Source organism: Dasypus novemcinctus, chromosome 8, assembly GCF_030445035.2.
Source record: "Dasypus novemcinctus isolate mDasNov1 chromosome 8, mDasNov1.1.hap2, whole genome shotgun sequence".
Taxonomy (NCBI): Eukaryota; Metazoa; Chordata; class Mammalia; order Cingulata; family Dasypodidae; genus Dasypus; species Dasypus novemcinctus.
Genome location: NC_080680.1, coordinates 50,263,401 through 50,283,651, shown reverse-complemented (window position 1 = coordinate 50,283,651; position 20,251 = coordinate 50,263,401). Strand labels below are relative to the sequence as shown.

General features: G+C 36.0%; 1 protein-coding gene across 16 annotated transcripts in view; it reads left to right on the top strand.

Annotated features, from left to right (window-relative positions):
- Window positions 1–20,251, top strand: part of PTPRD (protein tyrosine phosphatase receptor type D) — a 537,728-nt gene that overhangs the window by 442,533 nt on the left and 74,944 nt on the right. For all 16 annotated transcript variants that reach the window (XM_058301839.2, XM_058301846.2, XM_012519131.4 and 13 more), the window contains one exon: window positions 18,669–18,792. In XM_058301839.2, the coding sequence (XP_058157822.1) occupies window positions 18,669–18,792 (124 nt within the window). The remainder of the gene's footprint in view (window positions 1–18,668; window positions 18,793–20,251) is intronic.

Below are 20,251 nucleotides of genomic sequence, written 5' to 3'. Positions count from 1 at the left end.
AATGTTGTGATCAAAATTGTTAGTACCAACAAGAGAAGCTAACACAATAGAGAGTGTCTTTCTGTAAAAACTGCTTCTTTTCCCAGTCAAGTCACCACCTGATCTATGGGCACTGAAGCCTTGTTTTTGGGTCCTTTTCTCTCAGGAAATGACTATTATTATCTTTCAACAGTACAGAAGTATATGTGTTTTAATACAGATGCTTCAAATTTAACTCAAAAGTACCTACTGATTGACTCAGTGCAGTTTTTGGGGAAAAAAATGCTTTCCTTGTTCCAAGATTAAGGGCTAGCCTTACTGTGTAAGATAGAAAGGCACAGAAGGTCCCTCCCCAGAAGCTTGTAATCGTGCATCTTGGAAACAAATCTAGTAGGACATAAGGAGCCAGCAGCTCACCTTAAAAGAAGCATTGCCTCCATATTCAGGGTGTGTGCCTATGTGTTTATGATCTTTTATGCTTTCTGAAGTCCTGGTTGTTAGAACTCAAACAAAAAAATCACATTCTCATATAGTAAACTTACTTTTATTTGGACTTCTTAATGTTTACTCATTCACCCACACTTTTGTAAAAACAAAAGTATATTTCCCTTACCAAAGTTAAACTCCTTATCTTTCATTCTTGAATCTTTTATTTTATGTTATGGGAGTCATTCATCTTGAGGGAATCACATCTAAAACAGTTTTCTGTCTCTCAGTTCTTGTTCTGACACAAGTTCTCCATAACTAATTGGCCCTTGATCATTGCTGGACTCCATCCAAAATGTCTTCCCACCTGTTCCCATGTGGAGTCCAAGGCTCTCAGGAAATAATTAATCTTGAAATGTCTCTAGTTCCTCTGCAAGTTTTCAACTTCAAAGAAACTATAGCAAGAACTTGACAAAAGGGAGCTTTTGAGTTTTGTATTGCTTTTAAAATGAAGTTGGGATTTTAGGGTCAAAGTGATAAGTGCAGTTAGAGGGACCCAATAGCAGATGACAGAGGAAAATGCAGTTGGTAATTTGACTCCGCCAGTTAGCAGTTGGCTGCTTGACCCTGACCCTGTTACTTCACCTCCAGTAGCCAGGGTTCTCTCTTATTTAAATAAGCATATTAGTATCTACTCATAAAGTGGTTGTGACAATAAATATAAGTTAGGCATGCTGCTGAGAGGTGAGGTGGGAAGAGCAAGTGGTGACTGCACGCTTGAAAGGCCAGAACACATGCTGGGAGCCTATGCTGGGTGATTTCAAACTCATGGAAGTCACTTCCTGCTTCTTCTCCAAGGGCCAAAAGGTGTTTACGTTGCTTCCTAGAACAGCTTTGGAAAAATCTTTAACTCTGCAGCAGTAAGGGATTGGTGTCTGTGACCCAACATCTTGGCACTATCTTTACCTATTTATTTTGTATTTATTTTTAAATTAAAACATGGTTTTTGTTTACCATGCTTTTTCTACTGTGACTATAAACAGTTTGCTCTTCATTTTAAAAATAATCGTGACGTTCCCATGTTTGAAGATTTACGTAAAATAAAGCAGAAGGAAATAAACATTAAGACATTAAATGCAATGTGGATTTGGCTATGCCTTGGGAAGCATTAGTCTTTTAGGCATCACAGATGCAACAATTGAAATATTTGGCTTTAACTAAAAATTCATTTATGAAGCATAATCAGAACTGCATTTTTTTCTCAGGTGCTGATTAAGTTTCCTCAGTGGTGGTCATTCATCAGCTATCTAAACTCCAGCCAAAGTGGCCTGTAGAGATTCTTGATTTATTTCATTATTTCCTTCCTTCCAGCCTTCCTTCCAGCCTTCCTTCCAGCCTTCCTTCCTTGCTTCCTCCCTCCCTCCCTCTCTCCCTCCTAGTTTGACAGAATAAGACTTAATGCATTCTTTTGGTATTACAGTGAATAGCATTTTAATGTCATGATAATAATCATGCCTAGCCTGTCTCTAGGGCTTTACAGTCTAGAAAAAGCTTTGCAAGAATGCTGATGGTAGAAAATAGTTATACAGTACTTACTATGTACCAGAACCTCATCTCAGCCATGTATTAACTCATACTGTCCTTCCAGGTAGGCACTATTAGCATCCCCATAATATAGAAGAGTGGCCTGAAGTTGAGTAACCCACCCAAGGCCTCACAGCTAGTATGTAGTAGAGCTGGGGTTTGAATCCATGTGGTTCAGTTTCAGGGTCATATTTTGGCCACTATAGATATTTAAAGTATTTCCTTCTGATGGGTGATTTCCTTCTACAACAATTTTCACTACAGGTATCAAATAAGACAAATTCTTTATCATTATAATGATCTATTAAGATGATCACAAATAGTAATTATGAATATTTTCTGATCCCCAATCTAGGCATTTTGACCCAAATTTCTGATTGGAATATTTTATTTTTGTTTTCCATGCCAGAGACATTCTTTAAACAAAAAAAGGGGGGATTGGGAAGAGGGACTTGTTTTGTTTTGGGTAAGAAACTTTGTATCCAGCTTCACCCTTCATGTTCTTGTTTAGTATCTATTAAAAATTATCAAATGTGAAGATGAAGACAGAACTTCAAACATCAAATAGGTGATTTGCCTGGGCAATCATTTTAGATTCTCTCTTTACTGGTAAAATTCTCTTTCTGTGATTATTACAGCACATGATTTGAAGTAAATGTTATAAAGATCAAGTTCTGATGCCAGGTTTCCCTTTCTATTTTCTTACTGCAGAGTTGTCCCACTGCCCCTCTCCTACAGGCTTTGGTCTAATCTCTTCTATTGGTTTTCTGAAACATGGAGATGCAGACATGGCTGCAGTACAATTGAGAAACCATAATTAGTTTAGTTAATGAACAGTGAAATACTGCCTCCCTTTGTATTAAAGGACATTAAGGTGCTGTATTAGGGGAACTTAGGCCTCAATTTTCCCCCACAGTAATTAATTGACCTCCATGTCATCAGGTGAGACATGAGAAAAATAAAAATGTTCAGTATAAGCATTGAAGTTGGTGGGTATTTCTCTGCAAATGGGCATTGATTTCCTTTTTGTTGTTGTTGTTCCTTTTCTATTTATTTTGTATGGATCCTTGCTGTCACAGCTCAAGGAATTCTTCCAATATCTTAAAAAAAAATTCTTTATGAAGTTCCAGAAAATTTCCATTGTGAAATTATATTGAGCATTCCTACAGTCTTAGAATCTAGTCTACTCCTATCATTTCATTGATGAAGACATTTTCAGGGAAGTGAAGTAATTTGGCTAAAATTGTACAGTAAGCTTCACATCTAATAATATGCAACAGCTGATGTTTTATAGATAGAGTTCCTAGAAAAGAAAAAAATATAAGTAAAATTAAGGATTTGGGGGGGAAAAAAACCTTTGGTAATACATCTTAAGGTCTGGTTGATTAACTTGAATCATCTAAGGTGTTTTCCTTTCTATATGAGAATCCAAATTATAAACAATACTAGAAATTGGGGTGCTGTCCTAGCAGTACTACAGAGGATTGTGGTTTTAAACAGATGATTTTTTCATTGAATAAAACAAAGTAGTTTTAGGCAAAAATAAATAAATTCAAGTGATATATTTTATATATTTTTCTTTAAAATTTTATTACTGAGATACATAATTCAACCATAAATTTCACCATTTTAAAGTGTACAATTCAGTAAATATTTTTTATATTTGAACTTTAAATGAGTATATTATAAAGTATCAGGGATATAACTAGGCTTTTTTTTCCTACCTTGGATAAAGATTGGTTTTCTTTCGTTTGTATTGCTTTTAAATACTGGATGGAGAAAGCTAATGATACTGTGGAGGTATTTGAAAATGCTAGTGTCAGAGTCCATCAGGAGCTTCAGCTTGAGGCTTGAGAATGAAGCCAACATTAAGGTGAGGTGGGACCTATCACTGTGTAGGAGACAGATTTGATTTGATCTTTTCTGTGCTTAAATTCATGATATTGTAAGGAATTGCTAAGACTTCATTGATTTGCTTGTATGTCTTCTACTGGCATCAAAGCTTCGTCAGGGCAGGGAAGGAAACTTATGTATCATGGTATCCCTGTGACTAGCATAGTAAATGTTTCTGGAATGAATGAATACATCAGTTTGAAAAATGAAACAGGATCCTGGTTTGCTTTTTGAATCTCTTTCTTCCCAAGCATGGTCATGTGATATCAAGTCACCAATAAAGGTGCTTCACTAGGTTACACCATTACTGTACTGCAGAAGAGGTCCCATGGGGAAAGAAGAGTAAAATTCTTCATGGGCAAAAGTCTGTTTGGGTGGAGCATTCACCTTTGACTTTCCTTGATGGACCTTCCCTGGACAATATATTTTCAGGACAGTATAGGAGATCAAGCTTCTTTATAGTTATTCTATACACAGATAAAGAAGCTATTCCCCTGCCTGAAATAAAGCAACTAAGAATGCTAACTGTTGAACTCACTTTTCCTACACTCTCAGTGTATTTAAAGAAAATTCTGGAGCATCCATAGCTCAAGGCCAACTCTAGGTAGAAAAAAAATCATCTTTCCCAAAAGCTAAAAATCTTCTAGAAAGTTTCACAAAAATTAGCAGTTTCAGTGTTTATCTCTCTGCAGTTTTATCATAAAAATATTTTCATGAAAAGAACATCTTTGTTTCCCTAAGATTTCATCTGCTCTTGCTACTCATTTGCTCTTGAAAGGGATATAATCTTTTGTTTTTGATATATAATCATTCCCACAGCAACCAATTGTGGTGCCTCAGACTAAGAATTATAATTTTCGTTAGAGAATAAACAAATGAACTCCGAGAAACAAAGCTGCTCATTTCTTCCAAATATCCCTGAGAATGATGAAAAGCAATTCTAAAAATATTAGCTACCTCAAAAGAACATTAATACTCATTTCTTTAGAGATCTGTTACCTTTTCCAGCTTTATATTTAGCTCATCTCATGCAACAAACTTTTACTGAGTTCTTACTATGTGCCAGGTACTTTGCTACCTCTGGAGATACAAATATGAATAATATATAATTCTTGACAATGAATTCCAAGCCTAAAGGTTCCTCTAATTTTTCTAACCAAACTTTAGGCCAATGCCACAATAATTGAATTTTGTCACGATTCCATTGTCAGGTAGATATGGTTTTTACTCCAATATACTAGGACTTGGGTTTTTCTGGTTTTTTTTTTTTTAAGACTTATTTTTTATTTATTTCTCTCCCCTTCCCCACCCCCACCTCCCAATTGTCTGCTCTCTGTGTCCGTTCGCTGTGTATTCTTCTGTGTCCGCTTTGTATTCTTGTCAGCGGCACTGGGAATCTGTGGCTCTTTTTGTTGCATCATCTTGCTGTGTCAGCTCTCCATGTGTGCAGCGCCATTCCTGGGCAGGCTGCACTTTTTTCATGCTGGGCAGCTCTCCTTATGGGGCACACTCCTTGCACATGGGGCTTCCCTATGTGGGGGACACCCCTGCGTTGCACGGCACTCCTTGGGCGCATCAGCACTGTGCATGGACCAGCTCATCACATGGGTCAGGAGGCCCTGAGTTTGAACCGTGGCCCTCCCATGTGGTAGGTGGACGCTCTATCCATTGACCCAAGTCCACTTCCCTAGGACTTGGGTTTTTGTCTATATTTGCTATATCCAACATATGTATTAAGTATTATATTATAAAGAACTTTTAAGTCAGTACAGTGAACAAGACAATATAAAATATGTAAGAGGCAAATGTAGAAACAGAATGACATAGGCACTCAAATGTATCATCCAAAAGAATTCAATAAGTTATTTCAAAGAAAGCCCCAGCTGTCTTTGTTGTTTTGTTGTTTACATACCTGTGTGTTTGGTTAATACTTTCTCCTTTTGTCTTTGTACACATAATAGGACAATAATGGTGAGCATCTATTGTATTTTGTTTAATGTCTATTACAGTGAATATTCTTTCACCAACAACCCTGTATTTTGTGCACATACTTGATTCCCTTACAACAGTTAACAGAATATTTAGAGACATAGATGGCAATATAGGATAACTGCCTTAATTTTGTATGTGTGCTCAGATTCAGTAAACTATGGTTACATGGTGAAGCAATCCAGTTCTTTGTTAATGACAGATTTATTGAAGACAAGCTTTCAGAAGGATTCTACTAGAAATCCTATTAAAGTGTCATCCATTAAACCATTAGAACAGTCATTAAACCTGTTAGTGCAGACTTGTTATTCATGAGTTATTGGTCTCTCACCAGTCTCAGTAATTTCTGCCAATACTCCTCTACCCTGTGCTCCATTATGGCTATTCAGTTCCACAGAATGAATGTGCATCAGCTTGCTTTTTCACTTTCTTCCACCAGAAATTGTTGGAGGTGGGGGGAAAGAGATTGGGAGAGAGAAAATGAGAGAAATATTGAAATTGTCTCTTTATTCCTAATTATATAAGGTAAAGATTACAGTTAAAATCCCACTCTTTTGGATTTGATAAGAATTATGTTGAAATCCAACCATATGGAAAACTCTTAAGTTTGTCTCTCATTATCAAAAAAATTTGGAAATACAGTTTACTGTGGCATGAATATATTGTTAAGTCCCAAACTAACAGGGATACCTGGTGTCAAATCTATTTTCCTTACTGCCCATAGTTTTGAAATAAGAATTTAAACTTTGAGATCATAAATTTAAAGTTGTAGTTTATATATGTACATTTAATGATTCAGAGCTCATACTTCAAAGTCAGGAATCCCCAAATTCACATCCCTGCTTATCTACTTTATGGAATAGCAGAGTAACTTTCAGAAAGTTTCTTTACTCCTCTAAGCCTTAATTTCTTTATGTATAAAATGGAGATGATCACAGTATCTACCTCTAAATTTGTCTTAAGGATTACAAGAGATTTAGTGTATGATGATGATCATCATCAAAATCAGAAGAATTTAACCTGATTATTTTCAGTATCACTCTGTGATATTTTGGAGATTATCCAGTCTTGTGATGCCCCTTTCAATATTCTTTCATCAGAAATCTACACAAAGGTTTACTTTCCAAGAAAACCATGTAAAAGCCATTTGAAAAACTTGCATGGGCTTCACAAAATACCATCCAGATTGTTGTTGTGTCCTATTACTCTGCTTCCTCTGCCTCTAATATCACAAGAGGGAGTCAAATATGCAGGCATAAAAAGTGTTCAGCAATTTCCTTTTTTCTCTCCTTTTGAACAGTTCACAAGTTAAAAAATTAAAGATCACAGATAAACACAAAGAAAAAATTAAAATCGTTATTAATCCCTACTTCCCAGAGCTAAGGGATGTAGCATTGGTATATAACATTCTAGGTTTCTGTATATGTGTACATATCTATATATGTAGTTTGTGTATACGCATATATGAATATATGTCTATATTTTAATAGAAGTACTGTTTTATAATTGTTACAGCTTTCCATGTCAGTAAATACCTATCAGCAGTTTCAATAGCTTATTCCTTTTTTCATTCTTTAAGTCATGCCACAATCTTCGAATACAATATATTAAGGCTATTTCCAGGTTTATTTGATTTTTTTTACACTATTGACTATAATTCTACAGTGGCCATCCTTGGCATTTGTCCAGGGGAAGTACATGCTTTTCACTTTCAGGGCTTTTAGGCAGCATTTGGTGTCTGATGGTATGTCCAACGTCTAGGCCTAGGGAGTGGATGAATCACTGGTTAGCTTAGTTTGAAGAAGATACTGAGTGAGATGAATGTGAGTAACTTGGGAAACGTAAGGTGGTCCCCAGCTAGGCCTTCAGCCCATGAAATTACCTGGGTGGGTCACTTTCCTCAGAACCCGATCCTTAGTTTTGTAAGAGTGAGAGGCAACCCTCTCTGGGGACCCCAGTCCCATTAGCTGCTGAACTTCATGGAATGTCAAGCTGTGGTGACTGGTTGGTTGCTACCATCTTTCTGTGGAGACCAGATAATCCTTGGTCTTCAGGCTCTCTGGCCCTCCATCCTCTATGCCTGAATTTCTCTCCTCCAGAATAGCATAGGATCCCTTTACATAGGCAGGCAGATGTTTAAAGATATGTTAATGCATGTTCTAATAATTTTAAACATTTTACATTTGGAGACACATATGAAGGTTGAATTGTGTCATAGTTAAAAATTGTATCTGTAAGTGAATTATCAATAATTAGGACTTTTATATAAAATAAGTTCTTTAACTTTATTCTTTTCTCTCTCTTTTATGCAGCTCTGTAGGTAAATTGAGGAAGGGTCAATCATTGTAACAGACCAGCCATATTCTCGCCCTCTGGCTTTTGTTTTTCAGTCTTACGGCAGCAATAAAGATAAAATGAGCCAGGTCTTGTCCTGCACAAATACCCTTTACTTTTCCTCACCCTCTCGTCTGCGTGATGGAGTGCATAAATGGGCTTAGTGTTTAGCGGAGCCTGCCATCTGTCTGTATCTCCTCTCTCTTGCTCTCACTCCATAGACACATGCACCTGTAACTGTGATGGCTAGGATACTGAATCATGAAGCTCACCTAGATCGCAAGCTATAGATGTGTACATGAGGAAACTGGAGGGACTCCTCTAACCCGAGGTAACTGTATAATTTATTGCCCAACATGAGACACTTTGAGAGTAAAACAGGGACTTACTAATACTGAAACTGGTACAACACGTATGAAGCAGGATATAGGGTCCCCCCAACACTAGCCCAGGCTGTACTTCAGATTTCTTTTCTAGGATATTTACCCTTCCATCTGATCATGATTTTCTCACAATTTCTGACATAGTAGCTCTTTTTAAAAATAATTATATATTTTTTTATTTTTAAAGGAGCTTTAGGTTACATAAATACTACAGTGAAAATATAGGGGATTCCCTTATACCCCACCACCTCCCCTCCACACTTTCCCCCATTAACAACATCTTTCATTAATGTGTTATGTTTGTTACAACTGATGAATACACATTAAAGCATTGCTACTAACAGTGGTCTATAGTTTACATTATGTTTTACACTTTGCACCACATTATACACACATTATATACATGATACACAAAGTTTATAATGGCTGGTATCCATCATTGTAATATCAGGCAGAACGATTCCAATGTTTCAAAAATACCCCATGTTACACCTATTCTTCCCTCTCCCTCCCCTCAAGCTCCAGTGACCACTTCCTTTATATCAATATTAAAAATTCTTCCATTGCTAGAATAGTATAGTAATAAAGTCTACTTTAATCCATAGTTTCATTCCCCCCTTGTGTTTGTTGGTTCCCCTATCTTGAGGATTTGGGGATGGTGATGCCTAACTCTGCTTTCAATTGAGAGGGCTTAGATCCCATGGGCCAGATGGATGGAACTGCCTTGCTTGCATTTGAAGATATTCTCTGTCCTTGGGTTGGGCATTGTCCATCATCATTCTTTTGTTAGTTGTCCTGGGTGGGTCTGATAAACTGGAGAGTAGATATTGGCCGCAACTCTGTTGAAATTTAAGGCTTACCCGGCGCCAACCTCGTAGCTTTGCAGTCTCAGAGAAGCACAATTGTTAAACCAACCAAAAAAAAAGTATTCTATTAAAATGATCAAATAACACGTGTAGAAGATTTGGTAATGTGACCTATACAGACTTGTCACTTGGCAAGCAGCCACTATATGATAGTATAGCATAGTCAGTAGATGTGCAGAAGTTGGAATTCATGGTATGAAAGGCTGTTGCAGGTCTGAGCTTAGAAAGAATGTCAAATGTACCAAAGGACAGCTCTTATCATGAATCAAGCTTCTGCTGAGTGTGAGCCTGGGAGCCATTCTGTCTAGTTAAAATGATTTTGCTTATCTCTTGTCTGTTTCAATATATGTTTACTTTTTGTTCACACCTTCATAAGGGAAGCTTATTTAACTGTTTCTAAAGTTCTGGGATAAACACCCTTGCTGTCTCATAATATATTTCAGTCATTCTACTAATACATTTTATGCATTCATTACATGCTGACCACTGAGTGCACAGCATCAGATAAATCACACCTTTTTTATCAATATTTTCAAGTGATTCCAATTTTTTTCAAAGGCCTAATATATAAAATTACTAATATGCTGATATTTTTCTAATATAATATTTTATCTGTAATGATATTTAATTTTAAATACAAAAAGTCAATATGCATTTTAAACAAAACAAGTTAATCTTTGAAATTAGAAGAAAATTCTAAAATTATGTTTATTCTGAACATTTCTAATTTGCTTATGTGAGAGATCAAAGTATACACGACATTTAGATTGTAAATACTTTCTAAGATCCTTGAGTGCCACAGGTCTAAATAATAACTGTTAGTCTGTGTGTCTTCTTTAATTGGAAGCCTATATTCATAGGGCATAGCATTACCTCACCAATAAGAAATGCAACAAACAGCAAGGGGTTTTTGGTGTAGATTTCTATGCCCAAAAGGCACCTGTGGAAATTCATGTGATTCACAAAATAGTTACACTATACATATACATTGGGGAATAGAATGCGATGGGACGGTTTTTGTGATTATTTGAAATTTTCTGTATTCTGTCAGACTTGGAGAAAGCTTTACTTTTCCTTATTTGTTGAAATATAGAATTTTCACGTATTTTTAGAACCAGAAAATAAGATTTGAAAGACATTGAATATTAACAAAAGCTTATTCATGTTTCAATTTGGAAATTCATCTGTTTTTACCCCTCACTTCTGAAAATAAGTGAGTGAGGAAATAAAGATTTAGCAAAGGAACTTTTTTTAATAGGCAAGGAAGACAAATGCTAGAGGCCCATAATACATCTGCTTATGCAATACAAAGCAAAAATTAGTGTTTTAAAATTAGGCTAGAAATTTCTATATTTGATAAAGAAGAATTAATGTTATCCTTTAAAAAGCCCAACTAATCAGTCTTTAAAAAACCAATATGGTAATTTATTTATCTTCCCTAATTTTTTATACCCTTGTTTGTTAACTGCTGTTGTAATATGAGTTACACAGCAATTCTGAGACCAAGTCATTCATTCATCATTTGGTTTTTCTTTTGAATCTGCTTTTGAACTGGATTTCTGAATGGTCAGGTTTTCAAAGTCAAAGTAAAGTGAAAAAGTGAGGAATACGTGTGACCACTTGTGCTCTTTTTTTATCTCTGCCAGAAAAATACATCAGGATCCAAATTGTATAGTTGTCTGTAGTGTTACATAGCAACTGGGAGAGCAAAGGTGGATGTCTTTTCCTAAATTGTCTAGGTATTTGCCTCATCTTTATGCTTTGATGAAAAGGAGATACATTTAGCATCAGAAAGAAAGTAGGCATTCCTTAGATGCTAAGATTGTCTTAGATCTGGGATATTCTTATATAAGTCAGTGAGTAGAGACAGGAGAAGGTGAAAAAAAAACCTAGCACTTCATTTAGTGACAACTTTGCATCTTGTGTCTTACACAAATTACTTCATGTAAGCAATACTTTTAGTTCTATATAGATGTATACTTTACAAAGAGAGGTGTTAATTCAAGGCCAAACCCTGGCACCATGTTACTTATGGGAAAGAAAGGATGCAGCTGTAGATTATTCAGTTTCTTGCTCCTGCTTGATTTCTTTCAGCATACAACTTTGTTGTCTGTTACCTAGACATAATTGCCCTACTCGTCAATGTTCCTAGATTTGTGCAACCAATTTTAATTGATAAACATCTTACTGCCTATATGATCAAATAACTTTTTATAAATCATTGTAATTACTTTCTACCAATTTAATTAAATTTAATCCATTTATCTCTTTAATTTAATCAAAGCAGTTTAATAAGTTTCTAATAACATTTATTTGCCCCAAACTGTCTGGAAAAGTTTTACTTCCTTTTGTTTTTCCAAAAAGCATTATAAATTCTTATCTGTGAATTCTTTTCAAAAAATGATTCTACATGAAACCCTCTTTTCTAACAGCATCAGCTATAATTCTGTCCATCCCTTTCTCAGTATTCACTTTAATTTGATATAGGAGATAAATAACTTAAAAAGTTTAATATTAAAATATATCACCACTCTCATTCCTCTAGAATGTTGCATTCAGGAACTAGGAATGCCTTTTTTTTGCATGCAATAGTGTCCAGTTAAAATTTGGGGACAGATTAAAAAGGAGTTATAGTACTGGACTTTTAAATCTACAGTTCTTAAAATTGTATGGTCTTTACAGAACTCTTGTTTGAAAGGATCTCTCTAAAATAATGTTGACAATAGTCATGCATATAAAGTGGTAAACTATCTTACAGATAGACTAAATAGCATTGCCCTCCTGAGTTGAAAACACAGTTGTGCTGGTGGTGGTTTTACTTCAGTTCTTTTTTTTTTAATCTCTTTGAATCCATGGTAAATTAGGTAAATTAGGATAGTTTAGTGGATGTTTGGGAATAAATTGTATCCTGGATGAGATTAACTAACTCACCTTTAGTATGAGGTATAATTGAGAAGGAGGTGCTTACCACTTGTTTCAAGTATTTACGTAGCTCACATGACTGAATTGTTCATTCTGAATATATTTAATGCTTTTTTTATTCATACCTATCAATTCTAATAATTTACAGAAGGACATTATGATTTCAGGTAGTTTGTACAAGTTTTTTGTATGTCATACTCAGAATTTCAAAACCATTAGACAACCTATAAAACTGATGTAATTTTATCATTTACCTGATTAACTGTATACAAATATGTCTGATTTAAACACGTTTTTGATGCTTTTGATTAATGTGGTATGATTATCAATTCTGTTTGTGTTTTCTGCTATTAGAGTTGGAATACTCCTACATCCATTATTAGTTAACATTGAGAATCCTGAAAATCTCCAATGGGAACCTAGGCCCAAAGTGCTTTTAAAGGACAAGACTCAGTAAATTTTGAGAGCTAATTGGCTAAAGGCAGATAAGAGTATAGGAGAGCAAAAACTTTACACTGGAGCTACATTAATGGGAGAAGGGAACACAGAGCAAACCGAGACCCAAGCTCTATGACCTGCCAGAACTAATCATAGTCACCGAGAGCTAGCGCCCTGGTCACCTGCCTTCCCCACTGCTCATCACCCACTTTCTACCCCTTCCTCACATTCTAGTTTCTAAAGCATCTTTGCATTTATCTGAACTCACACTTTTCTCTTTGAAGTACTTATTAAGCCAATTGTAGGTCTTTGCTGATTGTTCAAACTATAGCCCTTCCAAATCATGAAAACATGGATCTTTTTCAGATGGATATATATTCATTTGCCATTTTGAAACTAGAAGAAAGAGAATATAAATGAATGAGAATGAAAAAAAAAGGCTTTACTACAAAAATACACAGGCAATGGTAGCTTGTTCTTCTAGACATCAGAAAGGACTTGGAAATATTTTGGGGAAACCACACTAAGAGAGGAGCAAATGAGCCTACTGATGGGGAATGATGTGAAAAGACAGTATTTCTTTGCAAGTTGAGGTCTTTGAAAGTTCAATTCCCTGTAAAATAGATGGTTAGTATAACCCATAGTTTGGCTAGTCATGTAACTGGTCTATTCCCTCTATGTAATTAGATTTTTGTTAGCCGTTTTAAAAAACACACACAAGAACAGGGTATTATCTGTCTTTGTTGTGGTTTCTCTTTGATGAGTTTCTAAAGGGTCTATTTTGAGGTTTGTCTCTTGGTGTGGAGGGGGTGGGGAGTGGGACACAGAACAAATTGTATTGTGTGGTATATTGTATATGTGAATTTTGTTTTTCTTCTTGATAGAGAAGTTGAAGTTTTGCAGAAACATATTTAAAGGGATTTGCTTTTAAGATAATGACTTCAGCTTTATTGAAAAATTTTACTCTTAAATGGACATGTAATTTTATTCAATGACTGTAAATTTAAAAGCACTCTTCTGTTTTGAACTTAGATTTATGTAGATCAGCAGTCCACTGGATTTTTATTCAGGGTCTTCATTGTATTGTGTCTCAAGAGAACAATCCAGAGGCAAGTGTGAGGAATGTTCTTGCTGCTTGACTTAAAAAGAAGTGTAGCATGGTAACTATGTATTCAGACCTGGGAGACAGAATGAGGACTCCTCCACTTTACTAGCCATTTGAACATGAGAAAGTTATTTAACTTCTCTGCACCTCAGATTCCCCATCCACAAAACTGTGAGAATAATGGTGACTACTTCTTAGGGTCTTTGTGAAGATAAAATGGGTTAATATAGAGAGAGCACAAAGAAAACATAGTATTACATAAGTATTAGCTATTATTACAATTATCAGATGTAAATATCTAGATTTTAGTTCTGGCATTTTATCAAGAATACCATGCAGAACTTTGCACAAAATTATAAAGTCCTTTGTTTTCTGTAGCTTAATTTTCTACCTACTTCTTTAAGACAAAGTTCTAACTGATTATGAAATGAAGGAATCAGGACTTTCAGACCCTCAAATGAAAGATTATATAAATACAAAGTAATCTTTATTATCAGGTGTTAATTTGAGGCTCTCCCTTTCTATCTGACATGATTCGTGGCCACACTCTTTGATTACGTTTTGGTAAGACAAATCCATTAAGTTGATGATCTCTTGCTTTTAGCATTAGAATGATGCTAACAATAGCTGTGTAACAGAGTCTAGTGCCAAGTATGCAGACCAGGAATCAATGTAAAAAGGTTTGGCATCTCACTAAAGTTTTAGATTCTACACAGGGTTCATCCTAAGACCTGATCTTTGTTGATATATAGGATCTTTCAAGGGCTCTATTGACTACCTGGAGAAGCAAAAATCTATATGAAGAAGTACCATTCTTGTTTATGATCTCTGTGACAATGTAATGTACAGATTTCATATAGCTTATTTTAAAAATTCTACTCATCAACTTTTGGTTGAATAAAGCCAGCTTGCTTTATTTCAAACTTGCAAATTTTCCCTCTTGCAAATGCTGAAGGCCAGGCTAGGACTCCAGCTGAGGAGGGTAGACCTGCAGATTGAATACTGTGCAGCCTGGGGAAGGTTGTTTGGCCAGACAGAGGTGAAGGGCTGAATAGAAATATCTGAGAGTCAAGCTTAGGGAAACAAAATAGAGCTTAATTTTTAAAAGGAAGATGCACAGGTATGGGAGGCTGGCCAAGAATGGAGGTTGAAGTGAAAACCGACTTCTAAGTCACCTGAGATATGTGCTGCTCTTTCTCCCTGTTGGCCGTTCTGATCTCCCATAGGAGGATCACAGCAAGAGAAGACAGAGAGCAAAGAAGCAGGCAAAGCACCTGTGTCATCATCAGTTTTGAAAAAAAAGGCTAAAACGTGGTCTATGACCCCCTCTCAATTAGAGGTGGAGTGAGCATCACCATCTCAGAATCCTCAGGATTAGGGAATGAAGTGTGGACTAGAGTGGACTCCCTGGTGTTCTATTCTACACTTAGTGTGTTCTAGCAATGGAAGAAATTGTATCATTGATGTTGAGAACAGTGGCCACTGGAGATGCTGAAGTCAGTAAGAGGGAAAAAGAGGTGTAATACGGGGGCATTTTCAGGACTTGGAATTGTCCTGAATGACATTGCAATGACAGATACTGGCCATTATATATCCTGCCATAACCTACAGAATTGAGTGGGAGAGAGTGTAAACTACAATGTAAACTGTAATCCATGCTTAGTGGCAACACATCCAAAATGTGTTCGTAAATTGCAATCAACGTACCACACAAATGATAAAAGTTGTTAATGTGGGGGAAAGTGGGAGGTGTAGGGAGTGGAGCATAGGGCAATCCCTTATTTTTTTATGTAACACTTTATGTAATGTAAGTATCTCTTAAAAATAGTTTTAAAAATATGTTTTTAAAAAGTGGGCTATGAGAACTAGGGCCTTATTCATAGTATCTTTGCCTCATTAATAAGTATAATTGAAATTTGATTTACCTCAAATCCTATTATACCTCACCTACTATGATAGTTGTCCCTTTTTGCTGAGTTTACTGCTCTCAGCACTCTGACATACTCCAAAATAATGACCTGTGCTGTGTATTGTTAAGGGTTCAGTCAGACAGTTATATACAGATGGATGAGTGCTGTGCTACACAAAGACAAGTCAGCATTATTTAATCGATGTTTATTTGATCCGTGCAAAACAAGTATAAATGTAAGCTGTGTCCCATCTGCTTTATCATCCATGTGAAATCAACTTCACTTTTGAAACTTGGTGTCTTACATAATTGCCCCAGAATGACATAGGATGTTAAGGTGGGAAGAAGGATCATTCAGACTGGTAATATAAAAGAAGGTCAGGGTTTAGTGTCTTTCATATGTTGATCTTCTTGGTTTAGCAGTGGTGTTCTGGATAGTTCCATAGCATTGTGGTTTAATAACTCCTAGCTGAGCTTTACAACCACACAGACCTGGGTTCGAGGGTAACTATTAGTCTAGCTATGTGAGCATAGCCCAGTTCCTGTCCTATAGAAGATACTCAGTAAGATTTATTTTATTAAGGAGCTTAATCTTTTTTAACTTTAAAGCCATCATCTGCAAAATGGGGGAACAACAGAACCTATCTTATAACAGTTGTGAAAATTAAGTAGGTTACTACATGTAAAGCATTATTATGGTACCTGGCAAATGACCTGGGACTATTATTATAATTTTCTTGCTACTGACTGACCTTTTGGATCATAATTTAAGCCTGAGCATATTAACACATGTGGCAAAGAGCTTACGTTTCCATTCCCAATTTGTAAACTCATCGGTTTAAGTCTCAAATAAGCCATGCAGAAGACTGAAAATAGGTGGCAGAAGCAGACATGGAATGCGTTAATGGGGTCTTTGAGTTTATAGATGCAATTTCATTACTCTAATGAAATGCATGCCGTTTTACACATCTGGGGTAATCATAATCTGAGTAAAACAACGCCACAGAGGAAACAACATCTTCCAGCAAAACACTATACGTCAGTGAGCCTAGTAGTTTCTTGGGATATTTTAGAGAGAGATGTGTAAGAAGCTTATGAATACAATACTCAAGTGTAAAGTGGAATATCAGTGGTGGTTTTAATTTGAGACTCAAGTCATTTGTTAATGAGTATAATTTTTAAAGTTTGGGTACACTTAGTTTATTCTCCAGCTTCCATGTTTATTCTCCATAGTTTATTCTCCAGCTCCCATGTTATATAGAGGAATTACATCATAATTTCTCTTTTTGAACTCTCAGCATTTCATTCATCAATTCAATTTATTTAACTAACTGGTGTTGAACCATTTATTGAGGCAGGTATAGCATAATCAGAAGGATAACTAAAGATATATAGGTAGTAGAGCTGTGGGTAAGAGCTTAAATTGTAAGTGTCCCACAGAGCCAATGGAAGGTCTTTACCAGGGACTTGACCTGTCTAGGGCTGTGCTTCAGAAAGACTGCTTTGCAAGCAATATGAAGAATGGATTGCAGTGGTGAGAGATTAGTGGAGAGAAACCAATCAGGCAACAGATATTGGGGGTCTGAATTTAAGAAGCACCAGTGAGATTGTAGATTTGGAACCAGTTTGAGATATTTTTCAGGCAGGTCTTGATCACTAAGTGGTGCTGCACTCCTTGGAGAAGGTCAAGGTAGATTGACTTGAAGCCTTCCGCCCTAGGCATCTGAATGCTCAGTCTCACTTTGCCACACTTGGAGGAGAGTACATTCAACAAGAAAGATGATGGGCTTCCCTGGAAGAATAAACTAGAAAGATCCCTGATTACAGTTTTCTTTGAACTCTAAGGCATGGATAATTATTATGCTGAATACTATTCAGTAATTGACTGTTTTATATATAGATAAACATAGGCTAAGAAAGGAAAAATGTTTTTTAATCCTTAGTAAATCAGAGACTGCAATCTATACTGCTGAGAACTTTATTATGTTTGGAGACTATTCGAGGCTAATAGGCCTGACTCTTTACACTAGTGAATTTTACAATCATGGTGAACTCTTGTCCCTTCTAACAGAAAGTGTGTACCTCTTTAATATTGTAATAGCTGTTGGATATAGTTTACTTTCAAGTTCTACTTATCGATGTAAAAGTTTGGAAAATACCCAGCATCAAAAATAACTGCTAAAATTTTATGAACTTTTTCTTTAATTTTACTAGTACATAAACCTAATTTATCATTAATTGTTCCTGAAATGTTGATTTTGATGTTTAAAATAATCTTTATGTAAATTGCCATGTGATACGGTACAAATCATGGTGTGTGATAGAGAAGGAGAGAAAACCTTAAATTGCCATAAAGATGTAAGCATGTAGGAGAAGAGAGGCAGCTGAAGCCAGGACCTAGTGAAGCCAGTGAAAAACCATCAAGTTAAAAATGGGAGCTGCTGGGACCAGACAGGAAAGAATAGGGAAGAGTCAGCAAGGTAAGAAAATGTTTGCAGAACCAGAAGGAATATTGAACCAAGATTACTTGGAAACTGCAGCAGCAGAAAAGGAAATGGAAAAGGAGAAAAATGAAAACCTGCTTTTCCAATATTAATAGAACATCTATATTGATTTTTTTTTCCATTTGAATCAATGTTGTTAACTATCACTGTGTCTTGCTATGATTAATCATTTCGTGTAATGCTGGTTAAATTAGTGTTCAGCCTCACAGCTAGGGTCATCTTGATGAAGTATGACTTCAGAGTTTTCTCTTATAAATCGTTTGTTATTTGTGATAAATGCCTGTAATTCACTGTTTTCTGTATTGATTTTGTGTGTGTGCTGTTTTTCTTTTAAAGTCTATTGACCCTGGCCAGCAGTTCACATGGGAACATTCAAACTTGGAAGTGAACAAACCAAAGAATAGATATGCAAATGTAATTGCATATGATCATTCCAGAGTTCTCCTATCAGCTATAGAAGGTAAGGAAATGCAGACATTATTCATATATTTATTTTCGTGGGTTTATGGACGGGTGTGAAAATATAATTTTAGCTAGGTTATAAGCTGTCCATGAAAACAGTTACTTAAATTTCAGAATAGCTTGCTCTTGCTCTTTCTTGTCCTCCCATACACACACACACACACACACACACATCATACCATGCACAGTAATGCAATATTCCTGTCCCTCCGTCACTGCCTTCTTGCCTCTGCTCTAGATGAAAGATTTGACATTGTAGCTGTTGTTTATATGTGGTAAGCAAGTATGGGTTGTATGTTTTACTGATGGTTGCTGACAGTTATAAATGAACAGGTGAATATCAGAAGAAGACCATAAACTAACTGGTTATTTTATAAATGGAGGGAGTGCTATTTTGCAGATAAATCTGGATATCTACTAGAGACAGTCGAAAGGTTAGGTGTTGGTGATGCAGTGATTAATAGAAATCAGTAAGCACATTGAAAACGTCTGATACACCTAATTTGTGGATTGTTTGGTAATCTGTCTCTCACAATTGCACAAGGAGTGTATTCCAGAAGGAAATGATTGCTCCTAAATGATGAGGGTTACTCCCAAATACACTTCACTTTCCACTCATTGCTATCCTATTAATAAATCCCCCTCGCATGGCATATTAAAAGCAATGCGGAGCTCATGCTCAACAATTAGCAATTTGTTAGTCTTTTGTGCTACAGTAGCACATTGGATTGCTGTCCTTAGAAAACAGTTACAGTGTCATTTAGATCCTTCAGTGTCATAGCTAACCTGGAAACCACCAACTGTCACCAGCCATGTTCCTCTTTGTTGGCTGCCAGAAGAGCTGTGTGGCCTCTTCATACTTGAAAGTTCACCATTTACCCTCTTCCAGATATTTTATAAAACATCAAATAATACTAGCTTCAGGCCCAATCCTTTTAGAACTTTACAGTTCAAACATTTCCATCATAGTTGCTCAAGCATCTGTCCCTTTTTATCCTCTTCCAAAATCTGTGATGACCGCCACTTTGTTTCACTGCTCTAATTCCTACCTGTTTCCTCAGCATCATACTTAATTTGAAAGTGAAACTTGGCTTAAAAGCTTTCCCATCAAGCACCAAAGGCAACCAATTCTTTGTTTCCAGTCTTCTGTGAACAAGAAATATATTTCAGCATTTGGGGGAGCTACATATCTGCAACCCCCCTTCCCTCAAAATGGTCCTGTGTGGTATAGATATATTGTACAAAATTCTCACAATTAGTTATACTGTATTTTGAAAAATGTTACAATCCATTTTTGAGATTATTAAAAATAACTGGTGTCCAAGAGTTAACCTTTTTTAATGCTGAAAAAATTGATCAGGTTCATCAAAGTTTCACTGATGCTAGTCCAGGCAGGATAGTGTCAAATAGGTAATTGCTTCCTTTCAAGTCCTGTTTTGAAAAAGTAACTGGAAGAT